The sequence below is a fragment of the Spea bombifrons genome, chromosome 4 (assembly GCF_027358695.1).
Source record: "Spea bombifrons isolate aSpeBom1 chromosome 4, aSpeBom1.2.pri, whole genome shotgun sequence".
NCBI classification, from domain to species: Eukaryota; Metazoa; Chordata; class Amphibia; order Anura; family Pelobatidae; genus Spea; species Spea bombifrons.
This window is the reverse complement of record NC_071090.1, coordinates 6,494,676-6,516,495: the sequence shown is the minus strand read 5'-3', so window position 1 is coordinate 6,516,495 and position 21,820 is coordinate 6,494,676. Positions and strand designations below refer to the sequence as shown.

General features: G+C 40.0%; 2 protein-coding genes across 2 annotated transcripts in view; both read right to left on the bottom strand.

Annotated features, from left to right (window-relative positions):
• Window positions 1-21,820, bottom strand: part of LOC128492910 (L-lactate dehydrogenase B chain) — a 205,075-nt gene that overhangs the window by 19,259 nt on the left and 163,996 nt on the right. The window lies entirely within an intron of this gene.
• The window catches only part of ABTB3 (ankyrin repeat and BTB domain containing 3), a 90,505-nt gene continuing 71,277 nt past the window's right edge, over window positions 2,593-21,820 (bottom strand). Inside the window, exons 4-17 of the mRNA XM_053465644.1 lie at window positions 18,768-18,920; window positions 18,286-18,451; window positions 17,774-17,863; window positions 17,308-17,409; window positions 16,826-16,919; window positions 16,042-16,177; window positions 15,373-15,593; window positions 11,784-11,962; window positions 8,995-9,100; window positions 8,330-8,432; window positions 7,591-7,672; window positions 7,334-7,402; window positions 6,301-6,414; window positions 2,593-5,702 (exon numbers count right to left, since the gene is read on the bottom strand). Coding sequence (XP_053321619.1) covers window positions 5,493-5,702; window positions 6,301-6,414; window positions 7,334-7,402; window positions 7,591-7,672; window positions 8,330-8,432; window positions 8,995-9,100; window positions 11,784-11,962; window positions 15,373-15,593; window positions 16,042-16,177; window positions 16,826-16,919; window positions 17,308-17,409; window positions 17,774-17,863; window positions 18,286-18,451; window positions 18,768-18,920 — 1,825 coding nt within the window. The 3' untranslated portion in view covers window positions 2,593-5,492. The remainder of the gene's footprint in view (window positions 5,703-6,300; window positions 6,415-7,333; window positions 7,403-7,590; window positions 7,673-8,329; window positions 8,433-8,994; window positions 9,101-11,783; window positions 11,963-15,372; window positions 15,594-16,041; window positions 16,178-16,825; window positions 16,920-17,307; window positions 17,410-17,773; window positions 17,864-18,285; window positions 18,452-18,767; window positions 18,921-21,820) is intronic.

The following is a 21,820-nucleotide window of genomic DNA, read 5'->3' as shown; positions in this document are numbered from 1 at the left end:
GTTTGGGAACGCCTGCTTTATGTGAAACGGATTTGTATCAAGTGTTTATGGAGACACATCTTCAATAATACTCCACAATGGGTTAACGTAACTCTCCCTATAAATTAAAGGAGAACGTCTGCTACGGTTTTCTTTTATTACTGGTATCAGATTAAAAATATGTTTTTCAAAAATATTGTTATTAAGCCGTGTTTTGCATAATATTATGTTTTTTGTGATCTGAGCCCAATCTACCAAACACCCTGACTCATTATCATACTGCTTGTGGGAAACAATACTGAGTGTCCCATAAGTCTGGAACCATAGGACTCATGCTTATGTTATGAGGCATGTCCGTAAAGTCACGCGTGTTCTGGTGGAGTGAAGGCATCTCCGGCGGACACTTTGAATAGATTTTGTAATCTGATGGGTCTTCTTTTTATGATTCCAGACTTATGGGACACTGTATAGAACAGCTCAGTCTTAATTACCCAGGCAACACTCTGACTAATGAGAGTCTATGGGAACAGCATTGCCATAAAGCATCAACTCAGTGTGGCGTTTGAGCAGGGAAAGTCATGCAACATATCACATGACTGACCACAATGGCCGCCTCCAGGCCTGCAGATAAAGGGAGTTTATTGGAACAAAAGACCAGGTTTTTGTCAACGCCGACCAATATCACTCTATATTACGCTGGGGTTTATGCTTATGGAGAAAAATATATTTTCCGTGGGATGCCCCATTTAATTTGCAAGTAGATTAATAATACAGAATCCTTCAACACGAACACAAAATAATAGCCATTCCCGACCATTGGTGTAATAAGCGTATTCACTGCTTTGTGAAAACAAATCTGTAAGTATTTAAATTCCGCATATACTTTGAATATTTTGCAATCAATTACTCGTCTGCGGCTGAATCGGTTGAGATTTCGTTTACAAGCCAAGATGAAAAGGACACTCTTCAAAGTTGTCGAGAGGTTGTTAAGAGCAGCTTAGTGAGGATAAACATCCCCGACTTACATTTAAAGATCAAATACGGGCATCACCCAGATTAACCTTTTTTTTTGGATATCTTCACTCAAACTACTACCTCGGGAAGCAGGCTACATAATCCCTGCTCTGCCTTTTCATTGTACGGATGGCTTTTTATCTATCTGGGTTTATTTTACAAGCAAAAGGAAACATGGTTAGAACTTATCTGGACTGTCAAGAACTAGGAGTCCCTTGGTTTTTAAACATGCATGGGATCGGCGTATGGCTCCTGAATCCAAGACAAGGCCTCTCTCGATCTCTCTCAGTTATGATATCCATGGAAACTGGCATCGGATTCATTATTAATTCCACTAAATTGCACAATTTAAGCTTTGTGGTCATCAATTTCATTAAACCACAAAAAAACAATCGGCTCCCCAAAATTGTATTTCTATTTTTCTTAATACGTTTTGCACGCATTTAACCGGTAATATACGTTCTTTAGTCATTGGGGTTAGACTGCAAGCGTTCTGTCTCATTTTCCTCATCCCTTGGCTGCCTCTACTGAAAGCAGGAAGCATTAATGGCCAACCTTCTTGCACACGCTCAGTAGCACTCCTATTGAAGTCAGAAATACAGCAGCCAATCGCAAATATTTTAGCAAAACATCAGCGTTTTCATAGCACAGATGTGATTGGCTGCTGCTACTCCCATTGTTTTCAATATTTTGAACTTATTTTGTAGAATAGATGATGGCTTCAACCCACCATACTCTTTTTTTGGAGTCCCTCTTTGGGTTCGAAATCCCGTTTTCGTCTTTTATACATGTTTTTCTACACATTTTGTAGTGTACGGGTATGACACAGCTCCACAATGGTAAAACAATTATATAAAAACTGTTTGGTGGCCCTGTGCCTAGCCATAGCCACACACAAAAAAAATGTCCCTCTGACGATTGTTTGGTCTGGTGAGAGTTAGCTGAAGACATAAAACTTCCTTGTTTAAAATGACAAGGGGTGCATGGAAATGGACTTTTCCACTCCCTCACTCCGCCATTCGTTATAGAGGTCTAACACTGGCAAGTTCCTCCAACCAGAAAGGCTGGACCTGTGTATAATTCATTGGGTAAGGAGACTAACCTGTTTAACTATACATTATACAGGGCCAGTCAATCTCTTCCTGCAGCAGAAGCTCACGAGATTGGGCCTCCATGATGTATAGCGAAGCCATGGAGTTGCAGCCGCAACTCTCTCTTTACGTGAACAGACCCCGTAGCCCTTCTAGATCACGCAACAAAGAAAGCTCCATCAGTCAAGTTGAGTTGATGGCTGTTGAGTTGGACCTCACAGGTCCTCAACGGGCCGGGTCCTGTAGAGTAGAACTTTGTTGCCGTTGGCTCTACACAATAATGTATAACTGATTTTGAGTGAGCATTACACATCTAAGCCCTTCGAGCAGGAGTAGCTTATTGGGGTTAGTCTTTCCTAAAACATAGTGAAGTGGTTTACTTGAATAAGCCCCAGGATTGTCTCCTAGTTTTTACAAGCTTCTAATATCAAAACAACCATCCATCGCGCTAAAATAATGTGTGAACATTCACAGATGACCTTAGAAGGAGAAAAACAAATCAGCCAAGTCAATATTTGTCATTTTTTTTATTAAATACAATGTGATTAATTAATTTAGCCCATGCTAATATAATCTTTCCTTCCCGTTGGAGCCTGTGAAGCATTTCAAAGCAATATTATCCGGTTGACACCAACAAGAAAGACTTGGAAATATATTTAGTACAACGGTTGCTAACTCTGTAAATTATATATAGATTTTTTTTCAAATGTATTTAAAGGGAATCGATCAACTTACAAATATTCTCTTATACTCGACATTGAGTATTGTGTGGTTTTATAGAATAGTAATACCCTACCTATGCATATCATGTTCTAGGATTATAGCAAATAAATAGATTTTAGATACATTTCTACATTTCTTCTTCAGTTTGACCTACTGGGTCATTTGAATGCACGTTGGCGTGTGATGTGACTTGAGTCTCCATCCTTGGTCTCCAGCAACAGAAGAAGGTGGGAAAACTTCCCAAATGTACCTCTTTATGGAGGCCAATCCCTCTTTGGAATCCAAATCTATGTGTCCCTCTATCTTCTCCTGATGTCCCTTTTTTAGGAGTTCAGAATGTTTGCTGGGTATGAGGGTATCACAGTGTTCTACAGCATATTGGAGATCTTTCTCGGGTGGTCCTGTGAGTACTCAACCTTTATATGGAAAGCAATGGGTAGAGCCAGTTTGGGGAGGCAGGACTATGTACTTGGCTTGGACTAAGCCCCTAAGGGTGGCAAAAGAGTCAGGAATTAGACCAAATAGTTGCGTGGAGCCAAATCCTGTGATTCTCAAGTCCCCTGAGCCAATCTGGAGAGTTCCAAGGGATGATCAGACCCCATTGTGCTACAACATAAGACATGTTCACGATGGATTCCCTTTAAACACCTATTTGAACATTTTCCCTTCTTACATTATCATGTTATATCAACATGGGATGTAGGCAATAAACAGAATGAATCACATAGCATGTGTGACATTGTTTTTTTTGTGTTAAAAATTTATGAAATACACCAGATAACTTTTTTTTTAACAATCAAAGTTCTATCTCTCTTGCCCGACATGTCACTTATTACATCAGACTTTAACATTGTACAATATTTACAAAAAGGTAATTCATCTAGTAGTTCAGACAACATACTATGATACCAAATATTGACAAATCATCTATACTTCATTTGAAGGTTGCCATGCCGTATCTTTTTTTTTTTTTTTTTAACTATTTCTAGTAGCCAGTTTGTGACGTTTTTGTTGACCACGTTAATAAAAGCTATAGAACAGCTCTCTGTTAGGTGCCGATACTAGTATGAGTTGATGAGCCCAAAAAGCCATGGACATCAAGGAGCACCGAACATTCATATCGAAACAATGTATCAAAATTACAACGGCATTGACCAGTATATGTCCCTAAACATTAACCAGTAATCGAAGCCTTAATGTAAACGTGGCATGCTGGTATAAAAGGGACAAAGGGCCATATTTTTTCGCTTGGAAATAACTTAAAAAAAACGTTCTTCTAATAACATTTGCCATAGGTTCACAAATTTCAACACCGAATTGTCCATGCAAAGGTGTCTCGGAAAAAAAAAAAATGTGGCACGTTACAAGTCTTTATTATCCGGCAGTACAGAAATAATATGACACGTACCAACATAACAGACGTGGAAAGACCTATAAGATCGAGATGGCGTTCGTTAACCAACGTAACAAGAAATAACGCGCGTATTTAACCCCTTAATGACAAAGGACGTACATGTACGGGCTCAAAATGCATTGTTTTCAATGGGTTTAGGGACCGCCCATTGCCCTTAAGGGGTTAAAAGATAGCGATGGTCCGTATGGCTTAAAGAATCTGAATACATCGACACACTGGATTTTTTTTCTTCTTCTTCTCTACAATGCAATAAAAATAATTATCGTATATTACAAGAATATAATTAATACTTTAGCTTTATGAGAACTATGTCATGTAAAAACGAACACCTACAATCAACAATTTGAACGTATTCACAGTGGAAAAAGAATTGTGGGGGGGTTTTTTTGTGTTTTTTTTTTTCATACTTCACAAATGGATTTTAAATAGAATCCGCGTAATTCTTGGCAAAAAAAAAAAAAAAAAACGACGCACGCAGATGATCCCATGCAAATCCAAGTTTGCTGAATTTTAGCCCCCCCCCCAAAAAAGGTAACTACTGACATGCCGATTTTAAAAAAATGTGATCGAAATATATTATTTAATATCATCGCGTTTTAAAATTTAGTCCAAGTAGGGCGGAGGGCGGGGGAGGGGATACAGCCTTGATAAAGCAGATAGCTGCGGTCTTACGGGAGCCACGTAACGTGTCGTTCAACAAAATAACAGGTTCTTCGGAACAGTACGATTTTTGGGGAAACTGAGATCTAGAGGCTACGAAATTTCCTTTTAACCTACAAGGTTTTTTTTTGTTTGTTTGTTTGTTTGTTTTTTTTTATAAGAAATCTTGAAAAAGTCTCAAAAACTTGACAGCTATTTCCATTGGAGTTTAACGGCCACAATATAAACAGTCGGTAGTATTTCTTCTTCTTTTTGTTTTGTTTTTCGTTAATGCACATTAAGGAGATGCATATCAAAAAAATCGTTTTAAAGAGGGCACCGAGACACACAGCTAGGTGCGTTTTTAGAACTTCTTGACGAGTAGCTTCTCTTCCTTGTAGATCCGTTAATGACCTTGTTGATCCATTTTCCTTTATTTCGTCATTTTCTGGGTAAACAGATTTTTTTTTGTTAAAAATTTGAAATTACAGTTTTTTTTTTCCTGTTTTTTTTTCCCAGTTCCGAGGACAGAAGCCAGCAGAAATTCAGGAAAGGCGTGAAAAGCTTGCTATCGTCGCATAAAGCCTTTGCGGGGTAAACACAATACACAGTCCATCCAGCGCCATATATCTCTATACTATAGACCCTTTCGAAGAAGACAGGTGTATAGACTGTATCCGGGTTGCCAACGTCCTCTGTAAGTCACCGAGGACATCCTGCCCGGTGGTTTCCCCGTTTTTGTCGTACAATAATTGTTTAAAGGCTTCATTTTCAATAAGAAGCATCATGTTTTTCAAAAAGTATCCTTCGCAATAAGATGACAATTCTGGTACGCCAAGAAACTGTGGGAGGAAAAAAAAATATAAAAATATAAAATTATATATAAAATTATATATATAAAATATAATTACCTATATGAGCCAGTATCTGTGGACTTTCTCGGAATGTTCTTAAGATTAAATGGAATATGTTTTAAAAAAACCCTTAAAATGTATCTTCCTATTTAACATGTGATTATATTATCTGCATTATATAAATCTAGAAAGGTAATTGTAGTGGCGTATTCTGGCCTAGGCTGACTAGGCCAAAGTAGGGCAGCAGGATCGGGTGACGGTATAACAGGGAGCTAATTGCCCTTTTGGGTAGCACCACTGCTGAATGGGCCAATAAAAAGGGCAATGACTGGTCTCCCCAAGCGGCCTACTGACACTATAGAGGAATGTACTAACACTAGTAACATGGATCCTTAAGAGGCAGTCCGCAGGGATATGATGTCATACTGCAGCAGTAAGGATGGTGGCCCGGAGGGGCGGCTGGTGGGTAAATGTATTAAAACATATTGCATATGATATCTATAAGTATCCAAATTTGAAAAAGTAAAGTTAAAAAAAAAAAAAAAAACGTTCAACTTCTGAAGCTGATGATCTCAATTGAACTTACCTTGGCATGGTTATAAATATCCACACAGTTCTCCGTATTAATACTTTTCGCACAGATAATTTCACAGTGACGCTGCAAAGCATCTAGGTGGAAGAATTTGGCGGCGGACAGCAGCTGTAAGAAAAGAAAAAGGGTAAAAAAAAAAAAGTTTTAATCCAACAGTTGCTTTTATGCTATGACTACTACCAATGGCGCCATCGCCCCAATCCATGGATAGGTATGATGAGCAAACTGTTACATTTGGAAACTGTAAATCTCACTGATTTAAGCCAACCCCATTGGCTGGCTGTGTGGAGAGGAGTTGTAATCCTGATGGACATAGTTTGCACCATTTATTTTTGGATTTTATTTTTGTTTATAGTAATACGCATTTATGACCATTTGTCGTCCAAGATGGCTGTAAGCGGCTATGACCCATATGTGGGTATATGCTCCCTCTGAGGTCAACAGTCCAGCATACAAACAGTTAAAAAAGATTCCTTATTTTTAAAAAAAAATGCATTTTCCAGGGCTGTTTTATATAATAAATCATTTTTAATGGTTTCAGCGCTGAACTGTCAACCACAGTAGGGATTATAGCTTTATAGACCTCTGTATTTAAACCCTTTGTGGCTTCTGCTCCATCAATGTATGGTGAAAAGGAAGTATATGGTGTTCATGGTGTAAGGAATGTGTTTTTTCCCCCCACAATTTTTTGGCTCATTATTCCCATTTGGTTATTTAAGTCTCTAGCGCTGTCCGAAAAGTGCCTCTGCAGTTTGAAGTTAAACCCTACAACATACTGAATAATCCATGTTTTTCTAAGGTTTTCTATGTGTTTTAGAACTTTGGACTTTGAGGACTTGGAGATCAGTGGAAACAACCCAAAGAGGAAAGTACCCATGCATACACTTCATCATCATCATGAGATTCTCATTTTAGGTCATATGCCCCTTGCAAAGCTATGAGGTCATACATCTGTTGGACACAACATCTGCGGCTATTTCATTCTCAACATTTAACTGACGAAAGACTTCTTCTGTACACGTCTTACCTCCATGATTTCATTATTTTTAATGAGAAGCGACTCTGTCCCTCCGCAGTATAGGTACTGCATAACCAGCTAGACGAAACAAAAAAAGAAAAAAAAACTATTAAAACGGACATTGTCAGATTATCTCTGGATCTAATCACTTTCAGGCATTTTTATAGCAAGCTCTACACTTATTTGAACAAAAAGTGTTTTTTTTGGGCATTTTAAGCTGTCGCTACCCCTTGAAAATGATAGTTTCATTTATTATATATTGATACCTGGAAGATATGATATTTCACATAGTTGATTTCAATGCAACTGTTCTCTGCAGACGACTTGTTGGTGAGAAGAGCTTTAAACCTGGACAGAGAAAAAGAAATATCTCATTTAAGTAGTCCATGATGAGCTGAATAAATACATTATTTTAGAAAAAAAATTTGTGTTCAGTTTTAAATAGAAAGTAATTATTGTCACATGCAAAGCATTCAGTGCCGTATACCCATAATCAATAACCTAAAGACTGAAACAAAAAACATATTGAATACTTACTATGATACATTAATTCAATAAATCCAAATATTGCATATCTGCTATACAGCTAAATTAAGTGCCAATATATACATTACCATTGCTTACATTGTCTAGAGCAGGGGTCCTCAAACTGCGGCCCTCCAGCTGCTGCAGGACTACATCTCCCATACTCCTCAGCCAGCCCCTTAGCTGAAGGAGCATTATGGGAGATGTAGTCCTGCAGCAGCTGGAGGGCCGCAGTTTGAGGACCCCTGGTCTAGAGACAGGCCAACAGAGTTGTCCATTAAAGGACTTCATTAGTGTTTAGTACAATACCGTTCACGGAAACAGCCCGGTTCCTTGGACAGTATTGTCCGAAACAGCAACGAAGTCCTTGAAGTCCTTCAATCACCAAGCCACGCTATATGATCTACACAATACAATATTCCGAAACGAATTACTTTGCAATGTTCTATGTTAATACAGTTTGCTGGTGTGTGTTCGCACCTTGGGGATGCCGTAAATAACAGTACTTTGTGTGCATAAAAGGGTCTGCCTTCAACAATGAACGTGACATCGGACATTTCTTTGTTGTTAAGAAAATGAGGATCTGAAAGAAAAGGAAATTTCATTTAGTTTATGCATTATTGTAAATGATAAAGTATGTCTGTTTGTGTATATATCATACCTAGGAACTCTCAGGGTTTGACCCTGAATCTCAAGGTTTTTGGCCCAGTCTCAAGCTCTCAGGGTGAAGGGGCAGATTCTCAGGGTCACACAGTCTGGAGCTGACCCCTTCCTATTAATTATTGCTCTGATTATATATTAGACTCAATGGGGGCTTTGCTTCCTAGTATGTTATGATTGATATCCCTGCTTAAATGCTGGTGACCCAATAAAGTGTATCTTATCAAGTCAAGTTTTCCATGAGGACCAATATTAGAGGCACTTGGTTAAACATTTGGTGAGTTGTTCATAGAATCTTCATGATGGGCTATCAAAGGGTTATTATTTTATGAGTCTCAGGGTCAGCTCGTCTAGAAAGTTCCCATGTATGTGTATATATATATATATATATATATATAAATATATATATATATGTAAATAATTCCATGTAGCAACAAACAAAGAATTTTAAGATAAACTCATTGGACTCTGGATTAGAAACGTACCCAGTCTGGAAGTTTGCTTGCGTTTGATTTCCGTCAGCTTCGGAATAGGATACGGACCATAGCACTGGCTGAATATGACACTCAGCTGTTGGCTGATAACCTCATTCTAAAAAGCAAAGGAAGCAACACAAGTTGAAATCACAGCTACCACGAACGTTCTACAAACCCGCTACAGGGAAACCATGGTTTGATGTGCCATAAAGGATCTGAACCACAGAAAGAAGTATTATACCATCAGTACCACCATTTGTCTTGTCCCTTAAACACTTGACCACCAATGACCCATCTTCCTGCCAAATTCTACACAGTTGCAGAGAATAAATCAGGTAGCTGACAGCCCTAATTACAACCATGGATGGTGTTTTCCAGACCACTTTTGGCCAAGGAACACCTTTGTTTGAAGGCCTTGAGAAGTTTAACCTATATAGAATATACCAATAATTGTTTCTTAAAAAATGCTGCTTTTAATAGATGTTCTCAAAAATAAAAGGAAGAACTGAGTTATGATAATTCCCCTGAAATTAATTTAGTGTCAAGAAAGTAGAAACAAAACTTGAAAATGGAATGATTTAAAGTATCGTCCATTACATCTTGCATTATTTAGATGTTAATTAACTCGGCAGAATTGGTCATTGAATTTTAGTGATATATTCATACCCCGTGTGACAATTTATTTTTATGGAGAAGTAACATGCTGGGCTGGATTAACGACGGAGCACACGGAGTAATTGATCCAGGTGCCCCAGTGTTCTGAGGGTCCATACCTCTTACATGTCTCACAAAGTAACTGTTTAATCGCGTCCCTCAGTTTGGGGCAGCAGTGCTGCAGGGGACCTGGATCTTCCTCTCTGGCAGCCAGTGGACATCTGCGTGATGCAGACAACCCCCACTGCTGTCAGCACTTCCGCTGGGGCGTCTATGGTGGAGCACTAGAAGGTTATGTCACGCCAGTGCTCCACTATAGAAGCTCCAGCGGAATTGCCGGCAGCAGCGGAGGTTGTCTGAGCGCATCATGCAGATGTTCACCGGCTGCAAGAGAGGAGGATTCCCTGCAGCGCTCCCAGAATAAGGGAAGCTGGCAAAGGGAGGACCAACTTAATTTTAATGTCTCTATATTTAGAATGCGATGTCATCAAAGTCCCCGTTGGTGTCATGGTCAGGTGTCCCAATACTTTTGTCCATGAAGTATATATAGATAGATAGATAGATAGATAGATAGATAGATAGATAGATAGATAGATAGATAGATAGATAGATAGATAGATAGATAGATAGATATAGGTGTCTTGTAAAGAGTGTTGTGTATTTTTATATAAATAGAATATTATATACATTATAATATATACAGTATATATCCTTGCTTGGGAGTCTGGGTCACATGTTACCTATACTTTATATCTATCACCATCTGTCTACACTAGAAATTAGAGCACACATTTTTATTATTATTATTATTTCTTTTAAATTCAAGCTCACTGAAGTAAAGAAATCTTTCATCCATTATTCGTCCCACAAATACCTACATTCTCCGGTGGAATTCTGTTTGTTAACCGCAGTAAAACTGATTAAATTTCACTCCAGAGAACCGGTATTTGGTACTAGGGCAGCAGGAAGAATTAAAAGCAATCAGCATCTTGAAGAGACTTTGGGGTCTCCAACAACAAAATGGGCTCCTGTAGGAAATGACTTTTTTTTTTCTTTCTTTCTTTAACGCAGATGAAGGTTATTTCCCCAGCAAAGCAAAATGAAATGAGGTGAATCGTATAACGCCCCGCTAGACTTAATGCCGGGAAAACTGCCAGAGTTTCACTTGGAAAGTATGCTTTAATCAAAGCGAAAACGCTTACCCCCCGAGACAGGGGATATGTTTTAGACATGTGGCAATGATATAGTAGCTATAAGCGATTATGGTATATATGGTCATGAAACGTATTCCGTCATATAGAAAACTCGATGAAATCTTTGCTGGGGAACTACGTGTATCTACCCTTTAGAGAACTTATAGAAATTTAGCAATTGATGAAAACTATTTGGCCCATCTAGTTTGTCATAACGAGGGGCCATTTGTCCTATTGGGCAACCTGGGTCCCCCCGTGTACCGCTGACTTAAGGGTCTTCATGAAGAGATCAGAGCTCTCTTCTAAAAAGGCCCATTAAAAGGATGGAGGCTGAGGCCTCCATTGCTTGCGGTATCCGTGTTGCTAGGACAGAGGTGCGGAGGTAACCATGGAGATCGCTGCCCTGCGCCGGGCCTAAGCAGGCCTCTAGCGTTAATACACCCATTGCCACATGGTATATATTACCTGCCATATGTGTGCGACACATTATAACCCCCTATATTGATGGAGATAAGTTAACCATTTCAGATCATTTTCCTCGATCATGTTATATCGCTATTATGAAACCAATTTCATCATACACAAAACTCTATTAAATCTTAGCTGGGGAAGTATTGGTACTCTAACCATGTGGTCTTCATAAATGGTTTGCATTACATGCCACATGTGCGCTCAGCACATTGTAGCCAATTATGTACAATGGAAATAGTTTATTTTTTTAAAGTATAGGATGGCGTTCTATAAAGCCGGGGGGAACAAAAATTAACCCTTTTGCATTATTTTCTTTAGGTCCAAATGTTCTGTTCATATAACTTTTACTGAAAGGGTGCTATGCTGCATTATTGATGTATAGATCGACATATGCAACCATTACAGAGATTATAAGGTGTTTCAAAATATTCCGAAATAGAATAATATAAGTAGAATGGGGGGGATAGCGGGCGTCCATACCTTGCTGGCTTTCAGGATCTCAAACATAAGAGGCAGCCCTTGTGTAATTAGCTCTTCTGTATATTCTTCCTCTTGAATAGATTTAAACTCTTTGAGCAAACACTGGATGAGAGGCCGTCTGTGCTGATGAAATGAAATGCGCAGAGATTCCAGCCATGTATGAAGAGTCCATGGAACACCTGTGAAAATCAACATGTCTCGTTGTCATATGTTGTACGAAGAGCCGCGAGGTTGCATATCTTCTGCGTGTCCTTGTTTAGGAAGGACAGTCCCCCTTTGGGACTCTTTTTGAAGGACCTGGCTATAAGTGTTCTAAAGTCCTTGAAGTCATAATAACAAAGTGAAAATCAAATACATCACTCTTGATTTTCTAAATATATGTATGTTATACGATAAAACTATTCATATTTTAGAACTAACAAAACGTCATACAAATTTTTAATTAGAAGAATGGTCAAGAGTGTGGCAGCTGCAGTTTAATGTTGATAAATGTAAAATAACGCACTTGGGACATAAAAATGCAGAATATAGCATCTGGGGCCACTGTCCAGTCAGCGACAACAGAAGAGGGGGCATTGGTAGTAATTATTTCTGAGGACTTAAAGGTCAGTAGAGAATGCAATAAAGCATCGAAGGGGCAAGCAGGGTGCTGAGTTGTATAGCGAGAGACATTAGTAGTAGTAGGAAGAGGGAGGAGGCTCTGCCACGTTACAGATCTCTGGCCAGACCTCACCTAGAGTATTGTTTATAGGTTTGGAGACCCCCCATCTCCAGAAGGATATTGGCTGATTCAGACCTAAGTTGTCGGGAAAAATGGGCAGACTAGATGGGCCGAATGGGTCTGGGTCACATTTCCTCATCTTTATCATACATGGTTATTTAAGCCTGTATACCATGGAGTAAATGTTACCAGGGTTTATAAACAGACCCCCACAAGGAAGCCATTCATTCAGCCGTTCCTTTATTTCCTACTCATCTCTCATCTTCAAATAAAAATATCCGATCGTCCGTCAGTGAGCTCGATTCCTGCCCAGCAGGGGGGCATTTAGAGTCTTGTGACGCTTTGTATTTCAAATGCCTTTAAGTGTAAAGGTTTGTAGATTGCATGAAAAATAAATGACATCAATCAGGGGATATTAAGCTACAAAATAACTCAGCTAAAGGTCAGCGTTCAATTACAGGTTTGACGTAGTGCGTCTTTAACTCTTTCTATGGTTTTTCAAAAGGCTTTGTCACATAGTTTCTATCAGGTTGGCGTAACGTATCGGGAACAAAGCACCGGCCGCTGGTTAACGTCGTAGTAATTTAGATTAACCTCCCAGGGGTGCTACAAAATACAGCATGACCATTATGAAAATATAAGTTAACATAAATAACTAAAAAAAATATGACATCACTACATGTACTAAGCTTGGATAATGACAGAAAGGCTAAAATCATAGAGATTATTCCAGAAAGAGCTTTTCTTTAGAGAAATTATGGCTACAACAGTATTTATTTGTAAGGGTAGAGGATGGAAAATGTAGAAAGAAAAACAGCCATATTTCCCAAGTGTCCCTGTTTAGCAGAGGTAGTCCCATCTTTGAGACCCAAATCCCTGTGTCCCTCTTTCCTCCCGTGATCGTTCTAGTACTAGAGCAGGGAGTTTTGGTTCTCCGTCAAGATGTTCCAATGGCACGTTGTGTTCGCTGATCCAAGTTTAAGTCTAAAAGGCTAATTGATCTTTAGAAAACCCTTTTACGATTATTCTACAGCCAGAAATGTCTGTGTTTTCCTTGAAAATAGCCGAGTGACCCCAAACTTTTGAACAGTAGTGTATACAAAAACAAACAAAAAAAAAGGATTTCATATTTGTTAGATTACATAGTGTCCCCAGATGCGAATTAAGTATTTAAAATAATAGCTGCTTCAATATCACAAAGGAGAGGGAGTCAAGTAACTTAAAACCAATTTTCCAGTTCTGCTCTTACGATACCGGTATATAAATCCTTGTACGTCAATATAAACGCTGTCTGGGTGATGGAGTCCCCTTTAAGAATACAGACGATACAATTACCCTGATAACATTCTGTGTCTTAGATTATCGGCCATGAGAGTTTAAGCTCATGTCTGTTTAATGAACGCCAACGTGTTCTAAAAAAAACACCACTCAGTAACTGCCAAAATCTAACATGGAATTGTTGAGTAACATTGCCTCAAACATATGAATAATAGAGCTTAACGTCTGTGATAACGTTCTCTATAAAATCCCAAGTGATGTCATAAAATATGTAGCCGGGCCAGGAGCTAACATGAGATGATTCTCTACTGCGCTCCAGGAAACCTTACACGTAAATGCACACACTTTTCAGAAATAAAAACTTACATTTATACAGCTGTTGGGTTTTTTTGTTCAGAAAAATGGATTCTCATTTAAACCAGATATGCCATTTTTTTTGCCAAATCCCAGATATTACAGATTTTTGCACTAAATAAACCTATATAATGGTGATAACTGATTAATATTAGCAATATATATATACTGTATTGGCTCGAATATAGGCCGCACTTTTTTTCCCCACTTTAAGTCTTTAAAGTGGGGGTGCGGCCTATATTCGGGGTCTAGCGCCCGACGCCCGGGACATGCAGTCCCGGGCGCCGGGCAGGCAGCGGGGTTAGGATACAGATCCCCCGCAGCGGTGCAGGGGACCTGCATCCTACTCCCCGATACGCTCAGACAGCCTCCCCTGCCAGCACCTCCCACGGGGGGGTGCCGGCACGGGAGGTTGTCTAAGCGCATCGTGCGGACCGCCCCCCCCCCCGGACTTACCGGAGCAGACTTCCGGGTGTCTTGCGGTGCCGGCGGGGGACGTCTACGCAATACGCGTATACAACTTCCGGTGCCGGCACCGGAAGTTGTATTGCGTAGATGTCCCCCGCCGGCCCCGCAAGACACCCGGGAGTCTGCTCCGGTAAGTCGGGGGGGGGACAGTGGTAGCATATCTCGGGGAGGGAGGACAGTGGCAGCGGATCTCGGGGAGGGAGGACAGTGGTAGCATATCTCGGGGAGGGAGGACAGTGGCAGCATATCTCGGGGGGGGCAGAGTGGCAGCATGTTTTTTGGTGCTTTTTTAAAGAAAAAAACTTTTTCTTTAAAAAAGCACCAAACTTTTAGGGTGCGGCCTATATACGGGGGCGGTCTATATCCGAGCCAATACGGTATATATTAGAAATCCACCTTGTGTCTATAATATCTGTATTGTTAAGTTGCTGATTGTAACTCATTGTCTCGGCAGCCTTAATGGTAGGGTGAGGGGAAGACCTAGTTCCGCAAGGTAAGGCTCCGGGTAGCAGGAGCCAAGAAGTTCCCAGGTATCGACATATCAATGAGGTTTGATGGCTTTGGGGTTTAGTAACAAGACTCGCTTTTAACCACTTCCGCCATCGGCATACCTCCCAAAACAGGCTTCTGGGTTTGGAGACTTGGAAAGTTGGAGATATTCTACTGGTCTTCAACACTCGTTACATCCACGGTCTACCCCCAACAATTAAATTAACATTTAAGCTAGAAGATCTGGTTTTAATGGGATAGTCCCACATGAAGACTCACCTAGGCTTCTAATGTCAATGGTCACGTCTACGTATCCGTGTTCTGCACTATGGTACATGGCCTCTTTCAGCGCTTTCAGTTTGGCTTTGCTGTTTCGACTTGGGCACAGTGGGGTTGGGGCTGTGTCAGCCAGGTCACTGCCTTCCGCCAGAATCTCTTCCAACGACAATATATCACTTTTCTCTTTGTCGGGTTGGGAAAGCAGCTTGCGAAAAACATTCCTGTTACAAGACAAGAAGCAAAAGTTTCAAGCAATAGCACTATATATTGGGTAAAAATGCAATGACGAAAAAGGTGAACCTTCTTGGCGTTATTTAGGATATAAGGTGGCGTCAATAACCAGAACCAATATATTTAAAACATAGGACAGGCCATGTAGACTTTTAATGTTAACAATTAATAACTTCTTGTACTTTTGTTCAATAAGGTCCCAGTAAGGTATCCAATACAATCAAACTGATAGTCCGAGAGGACCACCGCTGGGCTTCTCTAACAACCCAGGATAGATAGATAGATAGATAGATAGATAGATAGATAGATAGATAGATAGATAGATAGATAGATAGATAGATAAGAATATCTTTTCTTTGACTACCAAGGTACCGTTTTGTCTCCTAAAGTAATCAACCCCTAAAATGTTGAAGAAAGTGTAATAATCATGGACTGTACCTGTGCCCATGTGCAGCTGCCTGGCTGAAGGAGTTCATATCTCCTTGAGGAGCGGTAGAAATTCCATTTCTGTACATTGTACCTATCATGGGATCTCCTCCTCGTTCCAGCAGCAAACTCACCAACTCAAAGTTTCCTGCAAACAGCGGGAGGTTTCGAAATGTTAGGAAGCAATTAAAGCTTACAATTTCTTCTCCGGCACTCCGGGAGCTTACTTATTTAAAGAAAATAGACTGGTATACAGAATGCAGATGTGCTGCATGTTTTGTGGATCATTGATAAATGAAGGGGGTATAACTCCTGGGGTCGTATGGAGAATAGTTGATAAACTGGTCCAAAGTCAACTTGGGTCCAATCATTATGCGCCCATTACTAACCATTATCTTCTGCTGGTCTAATGGGGTGGAGAGAGTCTCACTCAATAAGTCTCACTGTTGCACAAAGCACAAAGGGCATTAGGAATCTGGCATTATAAGGTTCCAGGGGAACACTATAGGAACCATGAATTGAGAGATATACTAAGTAATTGCAAGGCAAAGGCTGTCGGAAGGCTGTCACCCGATGCTTCTCGGCATGGGGCTTCCGCTACCTTATTCCCCTTCTGGATCAAAGTTATTAAACTTTTATTTTCTATTTTTAGGTGGAAAGGACTAAGGTAATCTGTGCGTCTATAACCGCACGGGATGGGATTCTAGACCTGCTCTTTCTGTCCAGGGCAGCCGTCTTTTCCACTATTAATAGGAATCTGTCTTCTCTATAATACTTTTTTTTGTTTGTTTCTTACCTGCGGCTGCAGCCAGCTGTAACGGAGTTTCTGAATAGTTTTCCTCTCCAGCTTCCAAAGACCCTTCTACATTTGCGCCTGCGTCCAAAAGTAACTGTGAACAGAAATATAAAGCGGCTCAAGGTTTGAAATATGCGGTATCGCTGAGATCTGAGTGCAGTCTTTTAGTATGCATCGTCATAAACTCGTACCTCCCACTCGTAATAAGAGGAAGATAGACCTTTTTCCATATGAAGTATGTGTTTTCTGCATCATTTAACTCCTTCATCCCTCCCGCCGGTTTGATTTTTGACTTTCACACTCAAAGTGCTTGCCGTCGGACAACTAATACAGTGGCCCGTGCAAACAAGATCCTTAAGACAATTTACTCTGGCAGAGGATTGTGGGTGTTGTAGTGTAAGAGCAGGTGAAGAATTGAGTGTTAGATACCCCCGCCCTCCCCGTCCCTATATTTTTCTATCATATTATTAGAGAAGAATTACCTGCACAACCGGGATATGTCCCTGGAGAACAGCAAAGGTCAACGCAGTCCAGTGACGAGTTTCTGGATGGACGGATGGAAACTTATGCGCCGTTGTTGGGACCTAATAAAAAAAAATACACACAGATAGGGGGCAGCTTTAGACAATTAGATGATTAGAGGAAAAAAAGATACCGCCTACCACCCTACGTATCACTATTCAACAGAATAAAGGGGTAATGTACAGGTAATAGTACAGGTAACATCTACAGCAGCTTTAATGTCCTGGGGGTGAAGAGATATTATAGACCACTATACATTGGAGTAATAGTATAATGCTTCCTGATCATATGACCCCATTGAAACTCAGAATGATTAGTCCGTAGATTCTAAATATTATAGGTATATCACTAATTTTGCAGTCATTTATCTAAAGAGAACAGCCTAGCCAGAAATAATATTTTCTTAAATATTCTCGATTGTCTCACCTCAACATTCAGCTCTGCTCCCGCATCTAGTAGCATCTGGACCATGGCTTCATCTCCCCGGACACAGGCGTACATCAGTGGGGTCATGCCCTGGGTATTATGAAAATAAAAGGGAAACCATTAAAAATGGCGTTATATTTAATTCAGGAAATTCTCTCATGTACACGTGTACCCTTAACCCACCACTCCTTATCTTCTCTATGAAAGCTTTGACTTATCAACCCATTCCCGGGGGCCATATTGTGGGGAAAATACCAGGCAAGCCTTTTCCCCACAGCTGGTAGAAGCAGCATATAAAGAAAAACAAATATTACCGAGAAGGACGGAGCTGGCGTGTGGATGGAACTGAGTTTATTATGAGCAGATGTGATGATTTGGCCACATGATGTTAGCTTCTGAGAGGACCGTGACGGAATGGAACTGTAGCCATCTATCGAATTAGTCTGGCACAGCGGGGCATACATAAGTTATTTTAGATGGAATCTTAGAAACGGTTTCCAGGAAGCGCTTACCTGTTCGCTCATGCTGTTAATCCCATCAGGGCCGAGTAATGTCACAGCTTGTTTCACTAAATCGGTCCTACCACAGTTGAGCATCCTAAAGCCAAGGTCTTGCTTAAACTTTGCTTCTGTGGCCACCGCATCGAGTTTTCGAGATGCACAGAAACAATCGTCAGCCCTGCAACAGATGAACACATGATTATTTGATTTTAAGGTGAAAAGGATCTTGAAATTCCCTTTTTTTTCATTGTAGACATCAAAAAATGTGAAGCATAATTCTGATTTTAGGAGATGAAAGTTAGAATGTATATTTGAAAGCGTTCTAATTTTTTTTTACGAAGACTTGAGAATGACAGGAGCTGTCAGAGCCTTGAATGCTGTCATATTGTGGAACAAATGGTGTTACGTTCAAGAATCACAACAACTCTATTAGTTGGTTTCTTTGTAAACATAAATATTTCTTTTTGAAACCTGCAATGCATAATAATACATACTTTAGTTGGCGAGGTTCGCAATCCACTCCGGGAAGTAAGAGCCGAGCTGCTTGGCGAACATCATCGCTATCTACAGAGAAGCTTCGTCGATACCCAGCGTGAGCAACAGCAACCCGTATCCACTCCATTAAAGGTGGGAGCATTAAAAATGGCCTGATCATAGAAACACATTATATAGTCAATCATAGTGAAATACTGTAATCTTTACAATGCATTAATGGGGTCTACCCGCGAGTGATGTTATTATTAACCAGTATTCTGTTTCTTCTAAGTGTACAGCATGGCAAATTAATGCAATAGTTTTGGTTGGGGACAAAGGCTTCTCCTCAAATTGGGATATACGGTACCTAAATTGCCCTGCTGTGTCGTTTTGATGAACATTTCAGGTATCGTACCTTCCAAGAGTTCCTCATTAGGATCAAAACTCCCTTTTTTGGGAGCCAAGCCCCTCTTTTCTCCCCTGATATACCCTTTTCTAGGAGCTCCGAGCCTTTGCTGGGTAGGAAGGTATCACAGAGTTCTACAGATGTAAAATTCACAAGAATGTGCATAGGAACATCATTAAATGTGTTGATAAATGACATTAAAGTCACAATTACAATTTCTTGGGAAAGCCACGCCCATAGCCATGCCTCTAACCACACCCCCTAACACAAAGTTGCCTTTTATGGTCAAGAAAATCTGAACAAGTCCCCGTGACCTCTAAGAGTCAGTGGATCATCTCACAATTGATACATTTGCTGGCAACACATGGGTCATTTTTTTCTTGCTTCACCAATATCACAAAAAATAATATCTTTATTACGAAACAGCGCGGATGATTTGAATATCTTATAGAAGGAATGTATTTGAAACTGTTCCTGTTGCGGTGCCTTTTTAAAAGAAGGCACGCTGTGAACAAGTAGACAGCAGGGATAGTCTCAGTAGAAAAAAATCTGCTTCAGTTTTTATGGGAAGATTTTGATCTTGGGCTGAATAGAACATGGGGGTCCTTCCGGATTCTTTTTGATTGTCTCTGGGTAACGCTGGTAGACATATCAATGTATCGCCTCTCTTTCTATAACATGGAAGGTGAAAAAATCCACATTTGACTTTAACTCCTGGAAGAGCTGGCTCGCCAATAATAAAACATTGCTATCCAGACCAGTGCTGACTCAAACTTCTTTCCAATGGTATTTTGGTCCTCACATTTTTTTATAAATTGTATGGCGTTTAAAGAAGCAATCAAGATACTTTTGAAACATAATTTACCCTAAAGCTTAAAGTACGTAGGGGAAAACTCGGTCCCAGGGACATTCTGATGGAATCTCACCATATCTTGGGTAGCTTTGGAACCCAGAAGGGGAGGGGTGGGGTGGGGGTCATTGATATTTGACTCTGGTTGGATAAGTAAATAGATTTTTTTTTTTTACCCTATAAGAGGCCCGACCTTGTGATTAGTTCACATTGTAGCCTGCAGTTGCCATAGAAACCGTCTGGGAAGTCTGCCAAATTGAATGTTGACAGATTTAATTTCAAAATATTGCTGCACAATTCGGCAAAGGTGCCAACTGCAGCACCGATATAAAGAATTCTGCCAGATTCCATGTTAATACCGTCTCCATGAACACGTTATTATGTAATATACATCAGTACTGTACATATTAAGTACTGCTTGCATATTTGTTTACCACCAAACGTAAATGCAAGCAATATTATTCCTGAATCAAACCTTAAAGAATTCACCCCAGTGTTTCGCAATTAATTAGACTTTGGTTATCGTATATTTGTCCTTCTTTCCTTTTAACCAAGGACACATTTTTCCCATACTATGAACAATTACAGCAGGCAGCATTGATGACGACTTATTAGCAGCAATCAACACTTTGTTTACATTTTAAAAGTGCATTCAATTTTGAAATAAAATCTTATTTTTTAAATAATAAATAAATAAAAATGATAAACTTGACATATAGTGATATACATAAGGATTTGGGCTAAAAATATAATACAAAAATGAATTTAAAGAAATGTTAGTTTGTGTGATTCCTTTATATCTGTCTAGGTCTGATGTGTTATATATGTGTTTCTATATATATATATATATATATATATATATATATATAGATATATAGATATATATATATATATAGTATACAGAACTGACAGGAGAAAAGGTTCGGTGCTTACAATCTATTAAAATAATGATAAAAGAAGACATCCTGTATTTTATCTACAGAACACCTCTTATCTGTCATAATTCACAAAACGGCTGAACCACGCCAGTGAACGGAGTCATGTTGAACAGAAAACACCTATTTTATCTCAAGTGTTAATTCACTCGTCCTATCTTCCTCTGCCATTCATTCACTGAACACATTTCTGAACATTGTCGCAGACGTGTAACTGAATGACAATAGCAATCTAGCCCAAGCACAGACAGTACCTGTGTTCAGTGGGATTTAGCTGCAAATACCAGTCAATATTCGCCGATGCATATTTACTTTTCTAAACTATTTCATTAAACAGGCTGTAGAACTCTGTGATACCTTCATACCCAGCAAATATTTGGAGCTACTAGAAAAAAAGGGGCATCAAGGGAGGAAACAGGGAGATTTGGGTGCTAAAGAATAATTTCTTTTTGGCGCTGCACTAGGTCTAACCCAAGTCAGCACCGCCAGCCTTCCCCTTAGTGCTGTCATCCTTACTGCTGGGAGCCGGGATATGACATCATATGTCAGCGCTCTGTCGTTTAAAGACAGGTGGCACTATTCTAAAATAAACTATGGAAGCTGTGCCGTAAATTGTCCATGGTGTTAGTGGGCCGGTTGTGGAGATCAGTGATCTACATACCTGGGAACACCCAGGCTCCAGCTCCTCGGAGCTCTCTCTGTTGAGATAGCGGGTGGGCCTACTGATATCAGTGGGTGGTCTGCTGACGTTGCGTTTGGGGCTAGAGTAAAATTGATTGTGGTAGGAAGGGAAGTGAGCGGGGAGTGGGGGATACCTCCATGCTGCTCCCGCATCCCAGAGATTCTCCACAGTGACCCAGAGAAGCATCGCTTCCCAGGTTC